Source organism: Salvia hispanica, chromosome 2 (genome assembly GCF_029641045.1).
Source record: "Salvia hispanica isolate PSC_SH4W2 chromosome 2, Shi_PSC_v1, whole genome shotgun sequence".
NCBI lineage: Eukaryota > Viridiplantae > Streptophyta > Magnoliopsida > Lamiales > Lamiaceae > Salvia > Salvia hispanica.
In genome coordinates this window covers 46,931,997-46,956,473 of record NC_142693.1, presented here as the reverse complement: position 1 = coordinate 46,956,473, position 24,477 = coordinate 46,931,997, and the positions used below count along the sequence as shown (strand labels likewise).

The window sequence follows — 24,477 nt, the reverse complement described above, 5'->3', positions numbered from 1 at the left end:
TTCTGTTGATAATTACTCGTGGACCATATTTTGTTGCTAATGTATTTTATTGCCAGCGGCATTTGTTCGTTGATAATTACTTACGAACCATTTTCCGTTGCAAATTTGTTGGTAACATATTACTAGCAACATTATTCGTTGTTAATTAGTCGCTCACTGATCGTCGTTGCTAATTTGTTGGTAATTTATTACCAACGACATTTGTTTGTTGCTACTTAGCAATGGACATTAGTCTGCTATAATTCTGTTGGTAATTTATTACCAGTGACATTTGTTTCTTGCTACTTACTAGTGAAAATTAGACCGTTGTAATTTCGTTGGTAATATATTACCAACGCCATTTGTCTGTTTCTACTTACTAGTGAATATCAATTCGTTGCAATATTGTTGGTAATTTATTGCCAACGACATTTGTTTGTTGCTACTTAGCAGTTCAAATTAGTCTGTTGTAATTCCGTTGGTAATTTATTACCAACAACATTTGTATGTTGCTACTTACTAGTGAATATCAATCCGCTGCAATATTGTTGGTAATTTATTACCAACGAAATTTGTTTGTTGTTACTTAGCAATGCAAATGAGTCCGTTGTAATTCCGTTGGTAATTGTTTACCAACAACATTTGTCTGTTGCTACTTACTAGTGAATATCAATCCACTGCAATATTGTTAGTAATTTATTACTAGCAACATTTGTTCGTTGCTACTTACTAGTGAATATCAATCTGTTGCTATATACGCTACTAACTATGACATGTGATTGAGGAATCAAAATCCATCATAAATTTGCTACTAATTTCGCTAGTATAATTACTAGCGGATATTCCGCCCCCAATCCGCTACTAACAGCAACATACTATATCTGCTACTAATTTTCGCTGGTAAATTGACAGTTTTTTGTAGTGACACATACTTGTTCTCAAGTATGAAGAAACAAGACAAATAAAAATAATGAGTTGAGTTCGCAAGCCTGGTTACCTCCCCTGACCGACCTAAACTAAAAAGAACAAAAGACACAACACTCTAAAAACCTTGACACAAATAGAAAAAACACTAAAAGAAAAATTACACATAAACGAAAACACATTAAAACACATTGAATAGGCTATATTTTCAACCATTCTTCCCTTCAAGTTTGAGTTCAATCCGGATGTAAGCAGCCTCGAACTTCCGCCGCCCCCCTTTTCCTTCCTAGCCAGTACATCCGCTCGTCAAGATTACCCAAACCCTCGGCCAAACACTAGATTCGCTCTGTCACTCATTCCTCACCAGGGATGTTAGGACTGTTTCCCTCAAAATGCTGAACCACAGATGATTCGGACTTAGATCTCACGTGCAGCTCCTAAGGGTCTTTATTGGCTTGTAACGGGGCTTTGGGCTTGTAATGTTTGGGGTGGATGTTCCTAAGGCTCTAAGGTTCAAAATAACACTACTTTATTCTGATGCGGAGGAGCTGTGTGTATTCGGGCGCTTGGCATCTCTTCTTGTTTGGCTTGATGTTTTTCACGATTTGGCCTCCAACTAGTCAGTAGACATCCTTTGTGGCTTCGCCACCCTTATTCGTTCTTCTCTTTTTTTTTTGTGTGGTCCGGATACTTTTTCCAGGCCATTTTCTCCATTTTTTTCTTCTTTTTTTTTTCTTTTTCGTGGCTTTGCCACCCTTATTCCTTTTTTTTTGGACCAAGTATTTCCTCCTGGTCAGTTTTCTTCATTTTTTTCTGCTCCTTTCACCGGCTGGTTTTTCTGCCCTTGTTCTTGATCAGTAGCTCTTTGCCATGCCTTTCATACACACAGTCCCGGTGGCCAGTGGGTTATATCGGGGGTTTAAAGGAGATGGGCTAGAAAAAAGGGTTCTAAGGGAAGATTACTTATTTTTTTATTTTTATTCTTTTTCAGGGGGGTTTTCCTATTGCCCTTAGGATTTTGCTACACGTGGTCACTTCACCCTAGACATCATGTGGTAGCCACTCTTCTTTTTTTTATATGTTTAGCGGAAAGTAGTTCCACTTTAGGCTTCCAACTCACCATTTAAGAGGGCTTTCGTATCTGGCCTTAAGTTTGGGCTTTTCTCTCATACTCGCATCATCTGTACTGACTAGGATCTACTGGGAGGGGTAGTTTCCATTTTTTAGCATGCTTTATTTCCATCAATTCCCCTCACCGTCAGTTTAAAACAATTTAGTTTTAAGCCCGTTAATTCAACACATATCCTAAAAAAAACGTAACCTAAACTGACTTACTAGGGACTGACTCGACACGCGACAACACATATATACAATTATACTGGCCATTAGGTTTCCCCCCTCCCACTTCATCCTTTCTTGCCCTCAAGTAGCTCAGTGAAGTGGAAAACATGATGGCTAGTATCAAACACATAGAAACACAGAAAACATAGAAAAACACATAACACATGGAAAACATACTACATATGAAATCTTCTCACACTTAGACTATGCATAGGCTAAGTGGGGCAAGAGTAACTAACATAGAGAACCTATAGACAAAGTAGAACAAAAACAAGATATGCAAAACATACTATATATCAAAACTTCTCATACTTAGACTATGCAACAGGCTAAGTGAGAGAAGATATAATACTTACCAAACAAAATCACATAACATAATGAAAATTTCTAAACAACCTAAACACATATATGGTGTAAACCCCAGCCTTCTCACACTTAGACTATGAAATAGGCTAAGTGTTATGAAAAGGGGTATACGCATGATATCACAAACATATTAACACATAAACATAAAACTGACACACATAGAAAAGAAACTAAAAATTACGAAAATCTAAAGAAAAACTAACTGATCAGTGTGGGGTGTGTCATTGCTTCCTTCGGCTCCTCCTTGGGGTGGTGCATTGTGTAGCTGCTGTGCTGGGTATTTCAGGTGGTACATCATCGGAGGTGTCACTCTCTTTTTCTTATGATTCTTGAAAGTCCCCATGATTTTCCTCTTTTCCATGGGCCGCAGACGATGGTTAGAGGGGTCCTTGCTCCTGATCAGTTTGGGCCATCGTTCCAGTTTCCTGATGATAACGGCCGTTAGGACCTCCCTGGAATTCTTGGTCTCCTCCTTTTTCCTTGTTGCCCCCATGCCTTTCCTCTTTCTTTCTTGGTTGTATCTTTCCTCTTTGTCTTGCTTTTCATGTATGTCGGTTTCTGGTGCTGGTATCTCTTCCTGGGCAGTAGACAGGCGCTCTCGGGCTTCAACGACCGACTCCTCTTTTGGCCCTTCAGATAGGTTCTCCCCAGGTTTTGTAGGAGTCCCTTCTTCCTGGCTAGTAGCGGTAGGCGATTCTGATTCTGTAATTGGGTGGCTTTCCTTCTGGGCAGTAGTCAAGTCGGGATTCTCCCCATGTTTTGTAGGATCCTCCTGATCTTCATCGCTCGAAATCTCCAATGCCTTAAATACAGTGGTTGCCCCTCTCTTCTTTGCCAACCCATGCCCGAGGTATCTTTACGATACACGCGCCGGCCTCTGCTTCTCCTTCGGCTCATCACTTAATACCAACTTCCCCTTTACCGGTTCGGGTTTTGTCAAGGTTGACTTTTCTGCCACAGACTGGGCAGTAGGGACTTGTGGTTCCGTTTCCATCACTTTCTCGGACTCCCCCTTCTCTATTGACTTGGCGGGTTCCTCCTCTGGTTCTCTTATCGGCTCTGCTGGGCTCTTATCTCCTACTGCCTCAGATGCGAGGTCTGGACCCTCAGCCATCTCGGCAGCATTCTCCTCTTCAGCTGTGGATATTGATTCTGATTCACTCTTGATGGTTGTGCAGCAATCTTCCTCAATGCTCGCATCCAAGTCAACAGGCAAGGCAGTGGTTAATCCTAAATGAGTGGTGACTGGATCTACCCCTTCTCTCCTTAGCCAGTTGGACTCAGTGTCTTTAAACTGCGGAACACAAAAAATAAAAAAAAGTTTATTTACAATATTTACACCAAAATTCTTAACAAAAGCACATGATACGCCATCTATCCCCGGCAACGGCGCCATTTGACAAGACAAGGTTTTTATTAGGGCAGCGACTCTTATGTGTGCGTGTCAACTGGCCAGGAGGATGCCTAGACCTAGATGTGTCGTTGGGTCTGTGCCTAAAACCTCTTGTCAACAAAAATACCTCAACCCACTTCTACTGGCTAGTATAGTGGAGTAAGGGTCGATCCCACAGAGATGGATATAGGCGAAGTGCAATTGCAAAGACAGTTTGGAAGGGTTGGTTAGCTACCACGCTTTTGGGGTTGAGTTCTACCTAGGCGTAAAATTAAAATGAGAAGACCTATACTGACCAGTAGGTAACTAAATGCTTAATGCTATTGGATGTGTACGTGAATGTGAAAGTTGGACACTTAGTTATGCATATGAGAAGCTACTAGACGAAACTTACTAAAAATGGCTAGACAAAAGGTAAAGGGAATCAAAGGACATGCTGGCAGACTGGTTGCTGGGTTTGCAGAAAAGCTGAAAATAGTGCAAGTACAAAAGCAAAAAGTAACAAAAGCAACATATCTTTGATTGTGACATTTTCTTCTTCACCAAGCTAAACTAACCAGATCTAACAAACTCCATTGATGAATGCTCAAGCTCAAAAATTCGTAAATGCAATATTTAACTTGAAATCAAGAACGAAAGCAAGAAAAACTAAAATTTACGCATACTGGTCAACAGGACAGGGTGACAGACACAAGCAGAAACGAATTCCATGCATTTTTGTGAAACTTAAACCGATTAAAACTTGTAAACACTTGAGGAAAGACTAGATCTAACTAAGCTATGAAGATTCAAGCACTTAAACAACATAAATCAACATAAAACTATCAGATCTATCTAACTAGAGAAATTTAAAGCAATAACAAAGTTGAAACTCAAATAAAACCATAAAAACTTAACTTCATTCAAACATTCAAACCAAAAGATGCTTCAAACAGATTAACTACTGAAATCCGAGACAAATTCAAGTAAAACAAGTTCTCAAACTAAGAAAGCATTAAAAGAAAGCATGTAAATGGCTGATGGCTTCTTCTGAAATTGGAACTGGACTATGGCGGCTGGAATGAATCAGGCATGATGACTCCCCGCCGGGTTGTGGCCGGAATCTTCATGGCAGGCTGCTGGATTTAGAGAGTGGAACTTAGAGCTAATGGAGCTATTCTCCCAAAAAGTGTTCTCAAAGTGATAAGTGATAAGTCAAAAGTGATTCCTCCTTATGTTCAGCTCCTATTTATAGGGTGGCTTGCCCTAGTTTCTAGGGTTGCCTCTTCATGCGAAATGACAATTTTTCCCCTCTTTAGTAGGTGATTGTTCCAAGCAAGTCCTTCCTTCTCGTGTCCAGTTCCGTAGCATCCATCCTGGCCAGTTTGCACCTTTTATGCTCATACTGACCAGCTGCACACTCTTTTACTACTTTTTCACGCCAATTCCTTCTGATCATTTCCTCCTGATTTAGTACCTCAACCTGCACACTTTAGCAACTATTTTGCAGATATTATCCAATAAAGCACGTTATACTGACCAGTAACCAAGGCTTAGAACGAGACTCATCAGTCATATAATCAACAAGTTTGACTTTTCAAACTTCCAACGCAACCCTAAACCCGACTCGGTCATAACTTCGTTCCTCTATTAATTCACGTCTCCCAAGTCATAAATTAGGAAATTAAATTTTTGGCTCTAAAATTAGGGTTCGAAAAAGTGGGATGTTACATTCTACCACTCTTAAAAGAAATTTCGTCCTGAAATTTGGTACCTTCATGGGTATAGTTCCATCATCTTGTCGTCAAGCTCCCACGTGGCTTCTTCGTGCCCGTGATTTCTCCAAAGTATTTTCACTGAGGCGACAGATTTGTTTCTCATGGTTTGAACCTTTCGGTCCAGGATCATCTGGGTCGCTCCTCGTAGCTCAAGTCTGGATTCAACGCAACTTCCTCGTAGTGAATCACGTGCATCGGGTCGAACACGTACTTCCGCAACTGCAACACATGGAAACGTTGTGCACGTTTCCAAGGCTTGGGGGTAGCGCCAATCGATACGCAACGGGTCCTATCCTTTCTAAGATTTCATAAGGTCCGATAAATCGCGGCTTCAACTTTCCCTTAACACCTAAACGTATTATCCCCTTCGACGGGGATACCTTGAGAAAAACTTTATCAGCGGTTTGAAATTGTATGTCGGTCCGTCGGACGTCAGCGTAAGACTTTTGTCTGTCTTGGGCTTCCTTCATTCTCGCGCGGAATTGTCGAACGATTTCGACCATCTCCTCAATGGCCTCGGGTCCAAGTGCCCCATGGTGAAACACTAGGCCTAACGAAACCTAAATCCATGAGCTCTTGCAGTTGGATACGGGTGTGGCTCCAGGTTTGAGGTCGATCGTGAATTCTAATTGTTGATCTGGCGGCGATCCAGGTAACACCTCGGGAAAAACGTCTGGAAAATCTTGTACGACAGCGACGTCTTCTATCTTTCTTTCCTCCTTCTCCTCTCTGTGGTGATAGACAAGGCAGGCAGGGCGTCCTTTCTTCATCATCGCGGTGGCTTGCAGCGCAGAGATTATAGCGGTTCGCCGGTTCATCGAGATTCCATAGTATACGATGGGTTCTTTAACCGGAGCGTGTAGGGATATCTGTCTCTCCTTACAACGAATCGTCGCAAAGTTCGCGGTCAACCAATCCATTCCTATGATTACGTCGATATCTCCCATCGCCATAACTTGCAGGTCGTGAGCGACTAACTTAAGTTCTCCTAGTATGATTTTTACGTTCGAGTACGTTTGAGAGATTTCTACTATTCCTCCTACTGGTGAGGACACCATCATTCTACGTTCAGATGTTCTAACAGGCTAGCTCAAAGTACGCACACATAACTCAGATATGAAAGAATGCGATGCGCCCGTGTCAAACAACATAACAAGATGAAAGGTACTTGGAAGAAAATAGAACGGACAAGTAGGTTCACGCAATAAGGTAGAAAAGAGTAGAAGTAGTTAATTGCAAAATAAAAGGTGCGAATTCCCCATAGAATCTCAAAATGTGGTCTCAAAGGGGTCTTAGTTTAACGAACGAAAAGGGGTGACGCAAATGCGAAAGTTAAATGGTAAGGTGAATAAAAGCTTTAGAAATCCCAAGTTTCATACCAGACTGCCCGATCAAAATTTGCAAAAATTTCGGACAACGGTTATTGATCAAACATGTCAAGGCTTAAAACAATCAGTCGTGTCAGAATTTAGAAATATAGACAAATGTCATGGAGTAGCACTGATAATGGTTCAACGATTTTGTTGAGGGCAACTCAAAGTGATTGGAACTTTTCAGAACCGTTAAGGAAGAAGAGAACATGATAGCCTTAACTTGGTGCTGAGGAAAGAAAAATCATTGGGTGTGAAACAATATATGTAGTGAAACCGAGCTAAAAAGAATTTCACTTCTGCCAGAAAGAGCTTGCCACAAACATGGTTACAAAATAAAGGGGTGAACCAAAGTTCCCAGAAGAATATTCCTTTGAAGAAAAACAGGTCTGGAGATGTGATCATACTGAAGGTCATAACTACAAACAATTTTAGGAATGAAGTTCAATGACAGAAGCTCATAAAATCAAATATCGTCTTTATGAATGACGAATTAAAGAAGTCTACTCAAGCAAGAGGTCCAAAGTTACAAGGGCAAACACAATTTCAAGCTAAGTGAGTCATGACTCGATATAGGAAAAGAAATAATGGGTATTACTTGCAAATTGCGAGTGCAACAAGGTCTTAGATAACAAGGGCTCACTGTTAATCGAGAGGTTCCGAAAAAAAAAAAAATTCTTAGGATCCAAGTAAGTACTGTTGACTAAAAGAATCGTTCATTCTAGCTACGAAGGTCGCACTCCCTCGCACATTTTTTCCGAGCCTGATCATGGCAACGTCGTTCTACGAAATCGTGGATTCCAAGTTGAGATTCATCGTATCATCAAAAATAACTATTTTTTATGGTCGCATCTTCAAAGTCTTCTTCTCGCCATGTCACATAGTCTTTTTCGATTGCCATTATACACGTGGTCTTAATGTCGTCGTATTTGTGTCGCGTCGCCATTTTGGCCTGGTATGCAAGATTGCATAGTTTTATTAGATCTTAGGTATGATCTCGCCATTGTAAGGATACACCAAAGTTCGGAATATACTTATTTTTGTTGGTCTATCACTCAGGAAAGTGATACTGCAGTTGTCAACCTACAACTAAGTTTTAGCACGTTCAGTCTGGCTACTCCTTAGGCACTCTATAATTTCAAGCATAGCTTGAAGTCTCATACTAGTCATTCCGCGTTTCTACTGTTGATATAAGCGTTGTGGTCGTACAGCTAAGGCATGCTAGGTTCCAAGAAGTCCAGGTCTAAGCATCGCAAACATTGCAACATAATCTCACGTAATCACATTCCGCATTTCACAGTTTTCACAAGTTCTCATACAACATTCAACGGATCACCATTCGGGAAGCATCGCTTCACATTCACAATATTTCCAACACTTAAAGCATGCTTTCTATTTTCACAAAAATAACATTTCCCACCGAAATTTTCAAGAGCAATATATTTCAATCATAAGTCATGGTAATATTTTGTACCTCTTTCTTCATGGTTGAACGGGACGAGTTGCGGTGTTGAGCCTTCCGTATTTAGTGCGTTAGTAAACGATTACAAGGATAGGTTTGAAATTTTGAAAAGACTCTTGGGTCCAGAGCGGAAAGAAACTGAGGCTCTGATACCAACTCTAACAGCCCGCCCTCCTAGGGTACAATAAATGCGGCGACTGCTACCAAAACTGACTTAAAAGAGTTTAACATAGGCTAGGGTTCCATTTAAAGAGGCTTGACCTAAGTATAAAACGGACTATCAGAGTCGCAAGTCAAAGGTTTAATCAAGAGAAATAAATGAAGGATAAGTACTATAAAGTATGATCAAAACTGAAGGGTTCAATAAATCCCAATGATATCACAAGATGTCTCAAGATTCTAAAACGAAAGGAACAAGTGCAAAATATCCAAATAATACTAAAGTGTTTCAAAGAAGATTCAGCGGAAACGACCAAGAGAAAGTGCAGCTATGTATGGAGACACAACTACGCTTGAAGTTCAAAACACCCATCTTAATTAGTTAATATGCTCAACACCCGCCACCGCTCGTCGTCGTTCAACCTGCACATAAGGAAAACACATGCAGGGCTGAGTATTTTGAAATACTCAGTGAACTCGTTGCCAAAATATTTTATAAGTTATGCCACCCTTACCATAGTGGACTCGAGGTTTTACACTTTTCAAGATAAATATTCAACGAGTATCACAAAAATATTTCCATAGATTGGCCAATCAAACAACTCCCCAATTTCCTCACCACTTTCCACAATCTCATCATTTCCATAGTGCGGCGAAAGTGTGGCCACACTTTTCGCCCACGAGACCGGCCGACTAGCAAGGACGGCTCCCGATCCCACCGTGTATACAGCCTGGTAGGGTTTGCGGCCCGTACTCAGACCCGAATTTGTTTAAACATATCCATAGCCACTGTAGCCTAATGGAGCGTACTCACAAACTAGGCATCAGACACACAATATCATCACAAAATAAACATAGGCATGGCATAACAGTTAAACCACCCTTATCTCTCCACTTTCATAATTGCAACATAAAAGAGTTTAGGAATAAAGCCCACCTCGACTACTTAGATTTCAAGTATGTTATTTCCTTTGTTATCCTGCTTCGCAACCGAGGTTTCACCTTTTAATCACATAGGCATATATCACAAATCAGATTCAACACAAACTCCCAACTCATGCATGTCTCAACGCTTTTTCCTTTTCCCATCGATTTATCTTAACGTCATCAATCAAGGCCATGTTCATCACATAAGTTCCATTCGCATCTCAACTCTAGATCTAACATCAACATATGTCACACAAGAATATTTTGCCAAGATACACACAACACACACACGCACACACACTCGCCACACCCACACGCACACACGCCACACACATGCATACATATTTCCATATCCCCTTTATCCCACTTTTACTCAACAAGATGCATGAGGGTTCAAGAATACCGATTAATCAGTTAGAAAGAGGAGGAGTCGAGTAGAAAGAAGAATATTTATATGAGAATACCTTTTTGAGAATAACGAACGGTAGAAACGAAGTAAAGACTTGGTTCTTCAAAAATCTTGAGGCTCAAACTCTAATTCTTCTCAAAGGATGAAGGATTATTGGAGTAAAGTAGAAGAAAATTGAGAGAGAAGGAAAAGAGGGAGGGGGCGAAAATTGTGATGGCTAGGGTTAGGGGTTTCTCTTATTTATAGTGCTCAATAAGATCTTTAGGTAAATAATATAGAATATTTGGTAAGATTTGATTCTCCATAATTAATTAAAAACAAATATTGTGGAGTAGGGAGGAAGAAAAAGATCTAGGGTTCAAGCATGGGGATTTTCGAAATATATGGCTTTTAATTAGCCAAGATTTTGTTTTGTATATTTTATGGAGTAGAATAAAATATCTCGGAGCAAAATAAAAATAAAAATTCTCCCCATTGGGAAAAGAAATAGGAGTGTATTTGCTCCTTTAAATAAGGAATGGATCTTTAATATTAACTAAAATAAGATATGGCAAGATCTCCTTGAGGTATGGAAAGATTTGGTAGAATATTTAAATTCTAGGTATGGAAGGAAATCAATAAGGGATCAATTTAAAATAAAATAATTCTTCCTTCCCAAATATAGGTGATTTTCGAAAATCACCTTTAAACAATAGGGTTCGATTTTTCTTATTAGGAAATAGAGAATAATTGGGTTTTGGATTTAATTTGGATAAATATCCCAAGAATTAAATTAAATCCGGAAAAAATGAGATTTTCTCCACTAAGGCTATGATTTTCGAAAATTCCAAGGAAAAGGTTATGGAATAGTATCCTAAAAATCTTACTCACCCTTAAACAATTAAATCATCACATAATTTCACCTTTAATTTAAATATTCGCATGCCACGTCATATAATCAACAAGTTTGATTTTTCAAACTTCCAACGCAACCCTAAACCCGACTCGGTCATAACTTCGTTCCTCAATTAATTGACGTCTCCTAAGTCATAAATTAAGAAATTAAATTTTTGGCTCTAAAATTAGGGTTCGAAAAAGTGGAGTGTTACAGTATCAGAGCAGGGATATGATCTCATTGGAATAACTTGTCTTTGTGCATATTATATAAACATGTTGGCTGTAAGTTGCATTTGCATATGGGCATTCCATAGAATGTGCACAATGAGGAAAGAAACTCAGTCGTTCGGCATCATTGTTTAATTATGTGAGTATTTATTTTATTATTGAAAATAAATAGTATGTTATAATTATAGAAAAGTCAAACAGTTAGCTTTGTTAGCTGAACACCCTTGACAAAGATTTTCTTTTTATGTGATGCCATAAGAAATCTTGTGTAGAAGTATATTGAGTGTTAAAATTATTTTTTTTCAGTTTCTTAGTGGCAAAGGGTTATCAAACTATGGGACAGTTTTTCGTGCAAATAGGTAAGATAGTTGTGTGCAATTGATCACTATACATAGTCCAAATATATGTAGCGTCAATAAGTTTTCCCTTTTAAGTCTTATGAATTTTGGAAAATGTGTTTAGTTATATCTAAACGTTCAGAATGTTGTTTCAAATTTGAAATAGTAGACATAATCTTATTTATGATTCTTTTGTGAGAAGATAAAATGGTAAGAATATTTCAAAAGAGAAAATATGGAGACTTGAATAGCAAGAAAGATTGAAACACGTGGTAAAAGTAAATGTCAAAAAGATAATGAATTTTGCGGACAAAATTCTTAAAGGGAGGGAAAATTGTAACATCCCTAATCTAAAACTTATATAGTATATGAGTATTATAAAAGTAATAGAGTAATAGTCAATATAATTAATTATTCGAGATTTACACACTTTAAAGTATTTACAAATAAATACTATATTATACATTATATGTATATGTGCTATCTTAAATATTATAGTAGTCATATGTGCATGTGTAATAATCGAGATAGTATGCATGGAAGTATTATTTTTGTGCATGCAAATATGTAGTAAGATAGAATTGATTTAATATAATAAAAAAAATGTTATATGCTCAATGTAGATCAGTCTACACACGTGTAATTTCATGGAATAGGTTAGTCACCCAATTTGCATGTATGTTTTGTAATATATCTATACGTGTACACTACAAAATTACTACGTGTACACAATGTACATATTTCATTTAAATTATTTAAAGTACATGGCAACTATAAAAATGGGATATATATGTTGGATAGAAGGGGCTCTCAGAGGGAGGAGGAGAGGAACAGCAGCAAAATAAAAGAAAAAAAAAAGAAAGAGGAAAGAGATAAGATTAGGAATCAGAGTTGTAAATTAGGAGAGGGAGAGTCAAACGGTTAAAAACCGAGCGGAACTTTTAGAGATAAATACAAGAAGATTGAGATTTAAGAGAGAATTTTGACCCATATTTTTACGTTTTAAACTGAGAGCTATAGAACAGGAGACATAATCAAGAATCCAACTAGATATCAATCGTAATCTGGTGAGCATAGATCACACTTTTAATTTTATAAGTGTTGTGTTGTTGATTTTTGATGTGATAAAGTGCAATGAATATTTGGTTTATATGCTGGTGGAATATAACATGAATATATAATTTGTGTAATGAATATGTTTATATATTGTATTGAAATTATTTGATAGAATTTAATATGGATATGCAGTTGATAGAATTGATATGTTCATACATGGTATTGGAAGTACATGAATCATGTGATTAAAGAGGATCTGTGACAGTCTTGCACTGGATCTGAAAATTTAGAAGGACCTATGAGTCCAATAGTACAGAGGGATCTTCGGGTCAAATACAGAGGGACCTATGAGTCCAATATTACAGAGGGATCTATGAGTCCAATATTACAGAGGGACCTATGGGTCCAATACAGAGGGACCTATGAGTCCAATATTAAAGAGGGACCTATGAGTCCAATTAAAGAGGGACCTTCGGGTCATAGAGGAATCCCGGGCAGATACTAGGCTTGAACTGTCACAGAATAATAAACTGAACAGAGAGGTATATGCATATAAATATGAAATTGCTATGATATTATTTCTGATTATATGTGTTGGTTAAAGAATATGTTTGATATTTGTGTAATGGAGAATTAAAATGACTATCTGTTTATTAGCAATATATACATCAAAGAAGGTTGGGGTGTGACATTAATAATCTACTCCTACTATATATTTTGTCTATTCTCTTTAAGATTAATAAGACATTATAAAAAAAATTCTGTCTATTCTCTTTAAGCTTGCAAAAAGTCTAAACAAGTTCAAATTCAAAAATGTAAATAAAGTAAGAAACTACATGATTGAAATACAGAAGTAAGGGAATGAAGAACAGAAATATCCGAATAAAGTAACATTTGGAACAGAGCTATTGGAACAGAATAGAACAACAAGCCTAAACATTGGTTTTTTCTCTTTAAATGTTGTTCAGTGTTAGCCTGAAATACTGCATTGGGTACCATATTTAGTTCATTTCTGAGATCTATTGATTATTGATAAGTGATTGACAAATGTAAAATATATCAAAGTAAGATTAAGATAAATGTCATAATAAAGAACAAATAAGCCATTATAAAAACACTTCAGTATATTCTATTTAAGCTTGCAAAAAGTTTAAACAAATTCAAATTCAAATTCAATATGTAAATGAAGAAACTATAAGACTGAAGTACAGAACTAAAGGAATGAAGAACAGAAATATCCGAATGAAGTAATAAATTTTGGAACAGAACTATTGGAACAAAACAACCAGCTTCAACATTGGTTTCTACTCTTTTTCTTGTTCTTCTCCTCCTAAAAACTAGAGTGAACTATTTCTTTCCAAATCCTCACTGCCTTTGTCTTCTCATTCACCTTTTTGCAGTTCCTCGAATCATGGTGTCCTATCACATGATAGTTTCCACACTTTCGGCCTGGTTTCTTTGCTAACTTGATTGCTGCCTCCTTCTTTGATTTCCTCCTACTTCCACTTCCCTTTGTACTGACAACATTAGGAGGATGAACTTCAATAAAGTTTGGAACTTGTGAGCCATAGAAGTTTTCAATCAATGCTCTCTTCTCTATTGAAGACAGAACAACACCTTCTCCAAGAAGCTGCTTCTTACCTTCTTCAATAATTGCAGTAAATGTATTGATTTGGTCAATGTTCCCTTCAATACTTTGTGCTATTTCAAAGAATAATGCATACATGTTTTTAAATGCAATCTTCTTCTCGTCTACAGCAGAGAATACTTCATGATCATCACAAAAACCTCCATGTATTGGCTTCACAAACTGTGACTTCAACCATCTCCATCCACGCAACTTCTCGGGTATCAACTTAACAAACTTATATTTCAACACACAAAATATATGACTGCACGATAGACCAAGTCTCTCAAACTTTTTACATCCACACAAATAGGTGTCATCACCAATGGAGTAAGTCACTGTCCATGAGTTTGAATCCTTGTCATTTATGTTATATACTTCATTCTCTCTATTGGTAGACACTCCTAGAGTTGCACAAGACAAAGAGAAACATGCATAAACTATCTCCTCTTGAATTGCAATTAAAGCACTACCACTATATATTGTTGATGCATGTTTCTCGATTTCCAATTCTGTTCGCAAAATATGCACTTTTGTTGAATCATAGTATTCAAGCTTTGCAGTATTACTTCTTTGAGCCTCCAATGCATGGTTATAGTTCATATAAAATAGCATAAGGTTAGCCCGACACTTTGAGTACCTTTTAAAGAAGCTATTTTGTGATTCGGACAAAGATGTTGTCTTTATCAACGAGCTCATCGGAAAATCACGGAAAAAGGCTGGAACCCAAAACTTTCTAGATGCAAACATTGATAAAAACCAGTCATTATTGGTCAGCCCATATCTTTCCATTATAGCATGCCAAGATTCTTCAAATGCATCAGGCTTTATCAACTCCGACCAAACACATGCATTCAATTCCTTCTTTAGTTCTTCACTACCAAGCATGTTCTTTGGCAATTTGTCAGCAACTTTATTCATTATATGCCAAATGCACCACCTGTGTCTTGTATTAAGAAGAACCTCTGCAGTAGCAACTTTCATTCCTAAGTCTTGGTCGGTTACGATTACCTTGGGAGCCACACCCATACATTTCACAAAATGTTTAAATAACCATGAAAAGGAGTCGGCATTTTCCTTGGACCAAAGGCCAGCAGCAAATGTCACAGGGCGACCATGATTATCCTTGTCCGTAAAAGGACCAAATATCATGCAGTACCTACATGTTAAAATCACTATAAGACATGCAAAATATACTTTAATCACAAACACTTCACTTTAAGCACGAAATACTTCATTCTAAGCATGTTTTACTTCACTGAAATGGAAAAACAAAGCACTTTAAGCATGGATCACAAACACTTCACTCTAACTCTATAATACTTCATTCTAAGCATATTTTACTTCACTGAAATGATATAATAGTGCACATAAGCATGGATCACAAACACTTCACTCTAATCACGGAATACTTCACTCTAAGCACATTTTACTTCACTGAAACGAAAAATCAGAGCAATATAAAAATACTCAATACACTTCACTGTAAGCATATTGTAGTTCACTAAATGCTCAATATACTTCACTAATATGAATAAAAACAGTACAATATGAGCCATGCTCAATATACTTCATTGTAAGCTTATTGTAGTTCACTAAATGCTCAATATACTTCACTGAATTGAAAAACAACACTATAAGCATGCAGAAATAAACAATACACTATAATCATATACTAGTTCACTATATGAACAATATATATCATTATACGCTCAATATACTTCATTGAATTGAAAGACAGTAAACTATGAGGCATATGAATATAATTAGTGTGCACGTACCTATTTGTTGAGTATGTCGTATCAAAAGAAACAATATCACCATACAAATGATAATTTCTCTTGGCAGTTGGATCACACCAGAATAAACGTGTCAGTCTATCCTTTGAGTTGACCTCAAATTCATAGGTAAATGCTGAACAAAGTTCCTTCTTCCTGCGCATCTCATTTAATAGCATTTGTGCATCAGCTCCTTCCACGTATGCTCTAAGGTCGTGTCTGTAGTTGCGCACTTCAAAAACAGTACACCCTACATAATCTAATCCACCAAGAACTTCCTTGAGTAAGCTAAAACTTAAAGTTGGATCGATATTTGCGTTAGCGCAATCAAGTATGAATTTCTGATGGACTAAATCCAAATTGCGGTTCAACTTCATAAAACGCTTATGGCGTTCCTCAACCATCTCGTGATTATGTTCTTCAACAAAACTTTGTATAACATAACCAATACCCATAAAAAACTTCCAAGACACTTTAGCATTACAAAAGCACTTAATAAAGAACGCTTGCGTTTCACCTCATGTTGTTCATTTTTTCTTTGCTTTGTACCTTCTCGGCTACACACCACATAAATCCAAGTAATGACATCTTTTTTCTTTTTCGATCCCTTCTTACGGGTGTCAAACCCAACATATCGACCATAATTGTTGTAGAAGTCCAATGCACGATCAAGGGTCATGAAACTTTGTCCAATTTTTGGTTTCAAATCATCGGGAAATTTTGGTACGTAAATCACTGTAAGAAATATATACTTCATTGTAAGCATAAAATACTTCACTGTAATCATGTTTTGCTTCACTAAAACGAAAAAATAGAGCACTTTAAACATGAATCACATCACTCTAACCACTGTGAGCATAAAATAGTTCACTTAATGCATAATATACTTCCCTAAAATGATAAAACAGAGCACTAAAAGCATGGATCACAAACAATTCACTCTAACACTCGAATACTTCACTTTATTCATGTTTACTTCACTAAAATGAAAAAAATAGAACACTTAAAGCATGAATCACAGACACTTCACTCTAACCATGGAATACTTCACTTAAATCATGTTTTACTTCACTCTAACCATGAATCACAAATATTTCACTCTAGCACTGGAATACTTCACTTTGATGATGTTTTACTTCATTCTAATGCATAATATACTTCACAAAAATGAAAACAGTTCACTAAATGCATAATATACTTCACTACATACAATATTTACTTCACTATAAAGTATATTTAATAGACGATAGTACATATTTACTCACTAAAAAGCATATTTCTACACTAAAACACATATAGAGCATATTTACTTCACTGTTCGTCACATATAGTTCATTTTAACGTTTTTCACATCATACACAATCTAATCATGTTGAGCAACAACACTTAATTGATAATAATTGATAATTACCTTTAGATTCAGTTTCTCCTTCCTCTCCTGATGAAGAGGAATCGGAATCGAAATAATCTTCCGGTGAATGTATCAGAATTGAATCCATGGGATAAGGAATCCAGACGCCGCGACGAAGGAATGAACGTGAAGAATGAGTAAAATCATTGCGAATTTGATACCTTCGGTTTGCCACGCTGATCGATCCTGAACGATCACGCTGATCACAGAAGAATGAATTCAATCAGAATCAAATCACGCTGATCGATCCTGAACGAATTCATGATGAATAAAACGTAGCTGCGAATTGGATCGGGAAGCTGAATTTGGTTCAGATTTGAGAAATCACGCATGAATTTGGTTCAGAAATCTCACAGTAATTCATGCTTGATTATCGTGAATGAATTCGACTGGGAATCTCATATTTTTGGAAGAAATCCTAAGCTAAATTTGGTTCAGATTTGCGCGATTTGGGAAGATTGAATTCGGAAGATTGAATTCACGATGATATTCTATGTTATTCATTAAGTCATGTTGAGATATTGAATTCCCAAAATGCCCTTGGACAAGTATTTTTTCATAAAAATCTGAAAGTTTGTTTAAACCATAGGATTAGTCTAGATTAACAAGATGTATGGTTGAGATTTGTTCTCTAGTTATACACTTAAAAATAGTTAGACCTTGATCATTCCTCTATATATATATATATAGAGAGAGTCCCATTATTCACAAATCCACTCTTAAAGATCGAACCACCGAACCCTACCAAATTAGGGCTTTTAGATCTAGTTTTTTATGGATAAGATACAGAAATTTATAAATTATTTTCGCCTTCATCACGAGCCTATTTTAATTCATCCGAAGGTAAATAAGTCATACTAACATGTTACGAAGATTTAACTCCGTTCCAGAATATATTACTTCATTCTAGTAGGTTTTTACTTCATTCTAGTAGGTTTTTACTTCATTCCAGTAGGTTTTACTTCATTCCAGTACGTAAATGTGGTTTCGCCGTCGCATGCCCTTCTTTCTCTCTACAATATCTATCACCACTGCCATGGCGCTAATATTGGTTTAATAAACACATGGAATAATGTAATAAATTATTGGAATGAAGTATGTGTAGAAGCATTTGAAATACTACTGGAATGAAGTAAAAATCTTATCCAATGAAGTAATAACGTTGCTGAATGAAGTAATAAACTCACTTGAATAAATTGCATTTTGAAATGTTAATCAAGCAAAAACCCACGTCAATGAATTTGAATGAAACATATGTTGAATCATTTCAAAACCTACTGGAAGCAAGTAAAAATATGTTGTAGTTTCAAGGTATTAGGTACAGAATGAAGTAATAAACCTATACAATGAAGTAAAATGGGCTAGTAATGAAGCAGAAAAATTTTCACAGCAGCACATCTCATCAAAAAAACTAGATCTAATGGCCCAGATTTGGTCTCTAGTTCGGTCTTTAAAATTGGTTCGACATTGATCACAACTCTATATATATATATATTTATTTATTTATTTGAAAATTTTCTTTTATAGTACACATTTAATATATCTAGTAAAAATGACAATATAATGTCCAACGATTATAAAAGAAATGCATATTTTAGATTAGGGATGTCACAATTCTTCCCCTCTTTAAGAATTTTGTCCGCAAAATTCATTTCTTTCTAATTTGACATGCTCAATGCAACTGCTAACCTGTAAAGAGATACGAATAGTTCTTTCTCACCTTTTTCTCTGTTTCACCAGTCACTTTTTTGACTCTGTAATTTTCCCAGTAATGGCCTCAGTTGGTCTAGACGCCTCATCCTGAGTTATAGCAATGCATGTCCCTGAAGTGTAGATCCATGTGCCTCTGACCGTCCTCGTCCTCTACCCATAGGAACATTCATAGTGTGTCCTCTGCCACGACCTTGATCAAAGCCAGTACTCGATGCTGCTGGTCGCACATTATGTACTGTTGGTTCCATCATTGATGCGCTGCTTAATATTCTGCCAGGCTGAAATGTGCATTCTTTATAATAATGTCCTTGTTGTCTGCAGTGATAGCAAGCCCCTGTAACTGTTCGACACTTTCCTGTATGTGATCGTCCACAATGTATGCATAAAGGTCGTGCATGTGCTGTCATACTAGATCCACTTCCCCACTCAGGACTAAAAGATAGCACACGTCCACCTCTCTGAGGAGATGAACTCCCTCTACTAAAATTAGATGTTGAAGAAAATGAACCTTCTCATCTTGGAATTTTGGAATTCGGCTCATCAACATATTGTGGTGATCCTCTTTTTTGTCTTAGAAGATAAACTTGTCTTTCTTTCACCAGTCTTTCAGCTCGAATAACAGCTGCCCGTAAATCACTATAAGTATGAAGATCTGAAGGTGTGATCTTGCTCCTTATCTTGTATATCAATCCCTCTTCAAAATGTATGCACTTATCTTGTTCTGTAGGCAACATGCGGACACATAACGAGAAAGTTGAGTAAACTTCACCTCATAGTCAGCGACAGACATAGCTCCCTATTTGAGTGACAAAAAATCTTTTTGCTTCTCATCACAATACATTGCTGGCATATATTTATCACTGGATTTTCTGAGAAAGTCATCCCAACTGAGCACTGGAGGTAGTATCATAGCTTGTGGGACTGTCTCCCACCAATTGTAAGCATCACCTTGAAGAAGAGACACTGCATAATCAAAACGTTCTTCCCGAATACAACCCATCTCATTGAACACACGTTCTACCCTCTTCAGCCATATCTCAGCCTCAGCGGGATCAATGGTCACATAAAAGTCAACAACTCCCATTTTTCGGAGTTCTCTAAAATTTCTACCTTTTTGTCTCATCATCGATCCATGTACTTCTTGTTCAACCATTCTAGGTACATGTTGGTTATCCCCAGATGATGCATCAGGTATATGAGATCCTTGAGCAGTTAATGAATGATGCAAGGCGGTTGTCTCTTATCTCCTCAGTGATACATGTTCAGGAATATCCATGTTCCTAATAATCAAATGCAATGCAACTTATAACAAATATGTATCATATGCTATGCATGAATGTTATGTCCCAGCGGGATTCTATCCCCGCTCTGATACTACCTAAACTGTCACACCCTAACCCTTATGACTTATGCACTTACTATAAATAAATTCAAAATTCAAAATTCATTACCCACACGTCAAGTACATAAACCACACATATTACATATAATATCAAAAACCAACATTTATCAGGTACATACTTCAAAACATTCTAAACAGTAGTGGGACCCTCTCACCACTATATATACTATACATTTATCTACATGCAAAAATGATGAGGAGGAGAAGCTTGCCAAAACACGTCAGCAATAGAACCTAAAAACACGTGGAGTTCCTATGACTCACGTCATCCAAAACGTTACTGATATCTTACTCCTGAAAATATTAGTAGTTTAAGTGAGCAACAACTCAGTATATAAACCATCTCTTTAATTTCACATCGCATATTCTTTAATAAATACATATAACCAGAAACAATAAATAGTAACAATAATTTCTTATTCATATGCATATGCCTCTCTGTTCCATTTATTATTCTGTAACAAGTCAAGCCTGGTATCTGCCCGGGATTCCTCTATGACCCGAAGGTCCCTCTGTATTGACCCGTAGGTCCCTCTATGACCCGTAGGTTTCTCTATGACCCGAAGGTCCCTCTGGCAAAAAAAAATCTGGAAAAAGATGCGCAGCAATGTGCTGGTCTTTATACAACAATTTTTCTTGAACAGCAATATCCGACACACTATACAGCAATCTATAGATTGTTGTGTAGTGTTTGTAATATTGCGGTGTGGCGTTTATAATATTGTTGTATAAGCGGTGTCACGGTGTCATTTTAAGAGGGGTTGTCAATTTAACACAAACCTATAACTAAATCTCAATTATAATGATAACCCCAATTTGTGTGATAACCCTATAACTAAATCTCCACCACACATTTTTAAAATATGTGGTCTAGATTTAATCTAACAAAACTATCATTTTATCAAATAAAACTATCATTTTCGGATATATTGAGGGTACAATTGTCATTTCATTTTAAAATTTGGTGGGAAAGAAGGAAACTTGACTCAAACGCTCCATTCAATTTCTCTCACACTCAAACCCTGCATTCAATTTCTCTCACAATCAAACCCTCTGAATCGCGTTTCAAAGCCTACGAATCGAAGGAAATATCATCCGATTCTGGAATATGTCGAAGGAAAACGCTCAAGCATCATCGAAGAAAGGTTGAATGAAGTTTATTACTTATTTCACTTTTGATTTTGCTTGATTTATCATTTTGCTGGAGATTTTCTCGATTTTTTTTAGATTCTGTAGTTTTTTAGTGTAGATATTTCTTATATTTATACAATTTCGTTCATGCATGACAATATTGAGAACAATCTATATATTTAGATTTACATTTTGCTGTGTGTTTTGCTGTGTGTGTGTTGCTATGTGTTTGGATGATCTGTTTAAATGTAGACATTGTGCTTTTGCTTGATAAAATGATACTTTGAGTGCATAAAATGATAGTTTATGAAAATGATAAAATGATACTTTGTGAATAGTGTTTTGTTCTACTTAAGTGACAAGTTATACCCTCTCTGCTTTTTTGAACTCATTGAAATTTAGAAAATGATAGTTTCAGAAGATAAAATGATAATTGCCCTTGATAAAATGATAGTTTCAGATTATAAAATGATAGTTGTTGTTGATAAAATGATAGTTTCAGATTAAAAAATGATAGTTTCAGATTATAAAATGATAGTTTCATGAGATAAAATGATACTTTGACTTTATATAATTGCATAAACTGTTTAACACACTGAAATCTTTTGTTTGTTAGGAAAGAACATTAGTGATGTTGATGATGATGAACATAGAACATTAGCAGAAGAAGTAGAACATATAAAAAATAAGAAGAAAAGAAAGAATGATGATACAACTGATGGTAAGACAACTTCAAAGAAGGGCAAGGAAAAAGTTGTTGAAGATATTACAGTCATTAAGACAGCAACTTTGGCAGGAAGAAGGAATACTGACTTCTTCGTTGACATGCTTCAATCTCTAAACAAGAATCAAAGAAGAGTTGTTCGAGAGATTGGGTTTGGCGCACTCCTAAACTTCAATATAAGAAGTTTCCCAAGAGCATTGGGGTATTATCTGATCTACAACTTTAACCATAAAAGTTCATCAATTGAGTTGAACAGTGGGGAATCACTGTTTTTAGATGATGAAGATGTTCACATAACTCTTGGGTTCCCGATTGGATCTTTACCTATCAATAAAACCAAATTTCAGAAAAATATCCACATCAAAACTGAAATTGCTAGATTCTGTAAAGGTGGAGAGAAAAAAATGGTGCCAAAGTATGTTGTAGAGCAGATGGAGAGAGACAAAGAAGGTGGTGAGTTGTTTAAATGGACTTTTATGATTCTCATGGAGTATGCCTTGATTAACACTCCTGCTGATGGAAATATGAGGCCAAAAATTTTAGATTACATAGCTGATGTTGAGAAGATCAAACAATAAAATTGGTGTAGCTATGTCATATCTAGATTGCATGAAACACAAAAGAGGTGGAACAAAAACACAGCAAAGATATTTACCGGGCCAGTTATCTTTGTAGTGGTAAGAATATATTTATTTTCCATTGTCTATGAATCTATTTACAGAAAAACTAATGTTTAGTTTTTGTTTAATGTAGGCTTGTTACGTGGACAGGATTGTCTTTGAAAAAAAAATGGTGCCAAGATGTTATCCAATAGTGAAAGGATGGACTGCCGAACTGTTGAAAGAAAGACAAAGAGCAGAAATGGAGAATTCAGCTTTTGGTCTGAGTCATAAGTATGACCGATATAAAAAGAAGCCACATGAAGAAAATGATGAAGATGACGAAGATGATGAATCTCAAGATGTAGAAGGTTTGAAGACAAATGATCATGATGAAGTGGGGACAACCAGTGAATGGGAGAATTTCATAAATGAATGGAAGGGAGCTGCAAAGGATGTTAAAGCCTCAATGTTGAAGATGGTTGATGTCCTTGAAGCAGCGCCGGATAAACTCAGGAATCTCAATAGCTTTAAGATAATCTGTGATACAACGAGAAATGCAATGGGATTGAGAGAGGAAGGTGTGCAGCATGTTATAGAAAGTCAGAATATAATGATACAGGCTATAAACAATGATGAAACTGATGATCCTGAATGGATTGATATCATGATTGAGTTAACTAAAGCTGCTGAGAGGACATATATACTGAAAAGTAGGAATGAGTTCCCTACCTTCACTCTGATACCTGAATGTGACGACAGTCCTAATGAGAATCAAGAATTTAATCGGGAAAAGGATATGGAGAAGGAAAAAGATGATGAGGTGGAAAACGAGCAAGAGAAACAGAATGAAAGCGAAAAGGAAATGGCTAATAAAGCAGCTGGAAAAGAAAAGGAAAAAGTTTCGGAGAAAGAAGTTTAGAATGAAGAATATGAGGTAACTTTTAAAAATGATAGTTTAAGTACGTAAAATGATTGTTTATATGGTTAAAATGATATAGGTTTGATGATGTTTTTTGGTGGTTCTGTTTTATTTGAAAACCGATACTTTTGCATCATAAAATGATAGTTTAAGCGGATAAAATGATACTTTTGCATGATAAAATGATAAAATGATAGTTTCGGCGAATAAAATGATAGGTTCTGTGAATAAAATGATACTTTTGTTTCATAATGATAGTTTTAGATTTTTGGCTAATAATGTGATAGTTCTTGTGGGTAAAATAGTATCCCTTCTGTCAATAACAATTTATATTTTTTTTAAATGAAAGCATGACAGAGTTGATACCATAATATCCACTGTCATGGAGGATATAAATGGTGAAACGGAAGATGATGAAGTTTTAAAACAGAGAGAAGAAAATTTGAATAAGGACAAAGGGAAGAAGATGGTTTCTCAAGATCCTCCAGTCGAAAAGGAGAAAGTGGTCAGAACAACAAAGAAAATTGTTGAAGCAATGTGCTCTCCCTACAATGTCAGAGCAGTAAATCTGAAAGGAAAACTGAA

General features: G+C 36.5%; 3 protein-coding genes and 1 pseudogene across 3 annotated transcripts; 1 reads left to right on the top strand and 3 right to left on the bottom strand.

Moving 5' to 3' along the window:
* Positions 1–13,915: 13,915 nt before the first annotated feature.
* Positions 13,916–15,364, bottom strand: LOC125196484 (protein FAR1-RELATED SEQUENCE 5-like). Its single transcript, XM_048095019.2, has one exon. It carries the CDS (start codon positions 15,362–15,364, stop codon positions 13,916–13,918), a length of 1,449 nt encoding a protein of 482 aa, XP_047950976.2.
* A 266-nt stretch (positions 15,365–15,630) lies between these two features.
* LOC148932551 (protein FAR1-RELATED SEQUENCE 5-like) lies at positions 15,631–16,394 on the bottom strand. The gene is made up of 2 exons (XM_089065151.1): positions 15,994–16,394; positions 15,631–15,649 (listed from the first exon to the last, which is right to left on the bottom strand). Exons 1-2 carry the CDS (start codon positions 16,392–16,394, stop codon positions 15,631–15,633), a joined length of 420 nt encoding a protein of 139 aa, XP_088921277.1.
* Positions 16,395–19,206: 2,812 nt separating this feature from the next.
* On the bottom strand, positions 19,207–20,390 carry LOC148932550 (uncharacterized; annotated as a pseudogene).
* A 2,842-nt stretch (positions 20,391–23,232) lies between these two features.
* On the top strand, positions 23,233–23,892 carry LOC148932549 (uncharacterized). Its single transcript, XM_089065150.1, has one exon. It carries the CDS (start codon positions 23,233–23,235, stop codon positions 23,890–23,892), a length of 660 nt encoding a protein of 219 aa, XP_088921276.1.
* Positions 23,893–24,477: the final 585 nt, after the last annotated feature.

Coding starts and splice junctions, on each gene's coding strand:
- LOC148932549 (XM_089065150.1), top strand. CDS start 23,233: ATGGAGAATTCAGCTTTTGGTCTGAGTCATAAGTATGACCGATATAAA.
- LOC148932551 (XM_089065151.1), bottom strand. CDS start 16,394: ATGGTTGAGGAACGCCATAAGCGTTTTATGAAGTTGAACCGCAATTTG.
- LOC125196484 (XM_048095019.2), bottom strand. CDS start 15,364: ATGATATTTGGTCCTTTTACGGACAAGGATAATCATGGTCGCCCTGTG.